Below are 3,853 nucleotides of genomic sequence, written 5' to 3'. Positions count from 1 at the left end.
ACATTGTGCCGCAGTGACTGTTGTCCTTGACGGCACTGTTGGGTTTCGTGCTAGGCGTATTCTAGCAGGAAACCCAACAGTTTCATCGGGGTCTACAGTGACTGCTTTGAGTATTGTATTGCTACATTGTGCCGCAGTGACTGTTGTCCTTGACGGCACTGTTGGGTTTCGTGCTAGGCGTATTCTAGCAGGAAACCCAACATTTTCATCGGGGTCTACAGTGACTGCTTTGAGTATTGTATTGCTACATTGTGCCGCAGTGACTGTTGTCCTTGACGGCACTGTTGGGTTTCGTGCTAGGCGTATTCTAGCAGGAAACCCAACAGTGTCATCGGTGTCTACAGTGACTGCTTTGAGTATTGTATTGCTACATTGTGCCGCAGTGACTGTTGTCCTTGACGGCACTGTTGGGTTTCGTGCTAGGCGTATTCTAGCAGGAAACCCAACAGTTTCATCGGGGTCTACAGTGACTGCTTTGAGTATTGTATTGCCACATTGTGCCGCAGTGACTGTTGTCCTTGACGGCACTGTTGGGTTTCGTGCTAGGCGTATTCTAGCAGGAAACCCAACAGTTTCATCGGGGTCTACAGTGACTGCTTTGAGTATTGTATTGCTACATTGTGCCGCAGTGACTGTTGTCCTTGACGGCACTGTTGGGTTTCGTGCTAGGCGTATTCTAGCAGGAAACCCAACATTTTCATCGGGGTCTACAGTGACTGCTTTGAGTATTGTATTGCTACATTGTGCCGCAGTGACTGTTGTCCTTGACGGCACTGTTGGGTTTCGTGCTAGGCGTATTCTAGCAGGAAACCCAACAGTGTCATCGGTGTCTACAGTGACTGCTTTGAGTATTGTATTGCTACATTGTGCCGCAGTGACTGTTGTCCTTGACGGCACTGTTGGGTTTCGTGCTAGGCGTATTCTAGCAGGAAACCCAACATTTTCATCGGGGTCTACAGTGACTGCTTTGAGTATTGTATTGCTACATTGTGCCGCAGTGACTCTTGTCCTTGACGGCACTGTTTTTTTTTATCAACAGTGGACAAAGTCCGAACACGTTGGCGTTCGATCAAGGACCGCTTCAACAGTGATGTTCGTGCTGAGGGCCAGGTTCGCAGTGGATCTGCGTCAAGGACCAGAACTAGATACCGTCACTATCATGCGTTGCAGTTCCTAAGACCGGTCCTTGCCACAAGATCGTAAGTATTATACATTTTGGGTTTTTATTTTTATTAATCTGTGTTTTTCTAATCCACAGCTGATGCTTCTTGTAAAGGCATGGTAGTAATGATTTTCCTTTCTTCCACAGCACCTGGAGCAGCACCCTGCAACCTGGCCCTGGAGCGGTCCTTCCTCGGACGTCCTCTGACCCGTCCCAGCCATCCGACAGCCAGGAAGCACCTTGCAGGTCAACCACACACACAGCTGGTGACCAGGAAGCTGGGCCATCAGGTGTTCCCCTGTCCCAGGTCTCTGCCACTGGTTATGCGGGCACTACCCGCCAGCGGCAGAGGGCCTTGGACAGGAATGTCTTGCCCGAGTTTATGCATTTGAGCGAGACATTTAATTCCAGCCTCAAGTCACTGTCCGACAGAGTTGAAAGCGGTTTTGCCCTCATGGAACGTGGTTTTAACCACTTTGAACACCGCTTCAATTCTGTAGAACAGCGCCTTGACCGTCTGGAGGCCGACCTCAACAGACCAGCACACCATTTTTTTAGTAAGATTGAAAAGGGCATGGCGGAACACCTTAGTCCTGATCAACAGCTGAATGTGCTGCAGGCCTGCAACAATGCTTTCTTGCAGGCTATGCAGCATAATCGGTACGGTCAGCAGTCAGTGGTGTCCTTTCCACCTGTGCCACCATTGACTCGCTTCACCTCACTACCGACTTGTGCTGCATACCACTGCACGGACACCTCTATTCAAAGCCAGGACACCCACCATTACACCACCACAAGTCTGAGTGCAGCTGGTCACTTCACCGACACCACCATGGCAAGCGCTGCTCCTGTCTGGAGCACCACCGCCAATCCCATGCATGCGTGGAGCTCAGCCACCACTAGGCAAACATGGAACAGCCCTGCCGCTACAACAACATGTAGTAGCCCTGCCACCACCACTCTGCAAACCTGGGCCATCACTGCCGCCACCAGTCCTCCTGCAAGGACAAGCACTGACAACGAAGAGCAGCAGCAGCCACCTCAGCAGCAGCAGCCACCTCAGCAGCAGCAGCCACCTCAGCATCAGCCGCCACCTCAGCAGCAGCAGCCACCTCAGCAGCAGCCGCCACCTCAGCAGCAGCAGCAACCACCTCAGCAGCAGCAGCCACCTCAGCAGCAGCCGCCACCTCAGCAGCAGCCGCCACCTCAGCAGCAGCCGCCACCACTGCAGCAGCAGCCGCCACCTCAGCAGCAGCAGCCATACCAGCAGACGGGGGACCTACATTCCATATTTGCCCCTACTTCAAGGCGAAATCAATCAAGGCGGGCATTGGGCCAAAGTCGGTCCAGGCACACAAGCCTACGGCGACATGCCTTTACAACTAATGTAACTGAACAGATTTCCTCTCCTACAAGTGTTCCAAGTTTAATTCCCTTAACTGGACTACCTTCCCCCACAAGTTTTGTTGCCCCTTCCCCTCAAACACCGTCTTCAACTGCAAGTGTTGCATATTCCCTGCACACCCCCAAATTGAAACCATCTGCCCCCAAACGCCGTAAAAAATAATTTTTAGTTTTTTTTTTGTGATAAAAAATAAATTTACATTTGTGGTTCACCATTAATAAGTTTCATTAATGTTGTTTGCGCCGCTCACACACACTGATGGGTAAATACATGTTAAAAACCAACCCAAGGGCTAGTATAGTCATATGTGAAATAACATGGACTAGTATAGTCATTCCAAGGCCTAGTGTAATAACTCTAGTTTTACCAAATAGAATCTGGTTTCATGAAAAACAAACTGTTGAAACTTGTCTAAAAAATAAGTTTCTTTCTAGTTTCACCAGTTTGTTTTTTGTGAAACAAGATGCTAGTTGTTAAAAATCGAGTTATTACAGTAGGCCTTGGTATGACTATACTAGGCCGTGGTATTTCACATATTACTATACTACTAGCCCCAAGGCCTACTATACTCATATTTGAAATACCACGGCCTAGTATAGTCATTCCAAGGCCTAGTGTAATAACTCTAGTTTTACCAAATAGAATCTGGTTTCATGAAAAACAAACTGTTGAAACTTGTCTAAAAAATAAGTTTCTTTCTAGTTTCACCAGTTTGTTTTTTGTGAAACAAGATGCTAGTTGTTAAAAATCGAGTTATTACAGTAGGCCTTGGTATGACTATACTAGGCCGTGGTATTTCACATATTACTATACTACTAGCCCCAAGGCCTACTATACTCATATTTGAAATACCACGGCCTAGTATAGTCATTCCAAGGCCTAGTGTAATAACTCTAGTTTTACCAAATAGAATCTGGTTTCATGAAAAACAAACTGTTGAAACTTGTCTAAAAAATAAGTTTCTTTCTAGTTTCACCAGTTTGTTTTTTGTGAAACAAGATGCTAGTTGTTAAAAATCGAGTTATTACAGTAGGCCTTGGTATGACTATACTAGGCCGTGGTATTTCACATATTACTATACTACTAGCCCCAAGGCCTACTATACTCATATTTGAAATACCACGGCCTAGTATAGTCATTCCAAGGCCTAGTGTAATAACTCTAGTTTTAACAAATAGAATCTGGTTTCATGAAAAACAAATTGTTGAAACTTGTCTAAAAAATACGTTTCTTTCTAGTTTCACCACTTTGTTTTTTGTGAAACAAGATGCTAGTTGTTAAAAATC

General features: G+C 46.5%; 1 protein-coding gene across 1 annotated transcript; it reads left to right on the top strand.

Moving 5' to 3' along the window:
• The first annotated feature begins 962 nt into the window (after positions 1-962).
• LOC141094624 (uncharacterized) lies at positions 963-2,919 on the top strand. The gene is made up of 2 exons (XM_073580472.1): positions 963-1,199; positions 1,310-2,919. Exon 2 carries the CDS (start codon positions 1,545-1,547, stop codon positions 2,727-2,729), a length of 1,185 nt encoding a protein of 394 aa, XP_073436573.1. The 5' UTR covers positions 963-1,199; positions 1,310-1,544; the 3' UTR covers positions 2,730-2,919.
• The last annotated feature ends 934 nt before the right edge of the window (positions 2,920-3,853 follow it).

The sequence above is a fragment of the Dendrobates tinctorius genome, unplaced genomic scaffold (assembly GCF_039654945.1).
Source record: "Dendrobates tinctorius isolate UK_male_01 unplaced genomic scaffold, ASM3965494v1 ptg000064l, whole genome shotgun sequence".
Classification (NCBI taxonomy): Eukaryota; Metazoa; Chordata; class Amphibia; order Anura; family Dendrobatidae; genus Dendrobates; species Dendrobates tinctorius.
The sequence above is the reverse complement of the archived record's forward strand: the minus strand, read 5'-3'. Positions and strand labels throughout refer to the sequence as shown.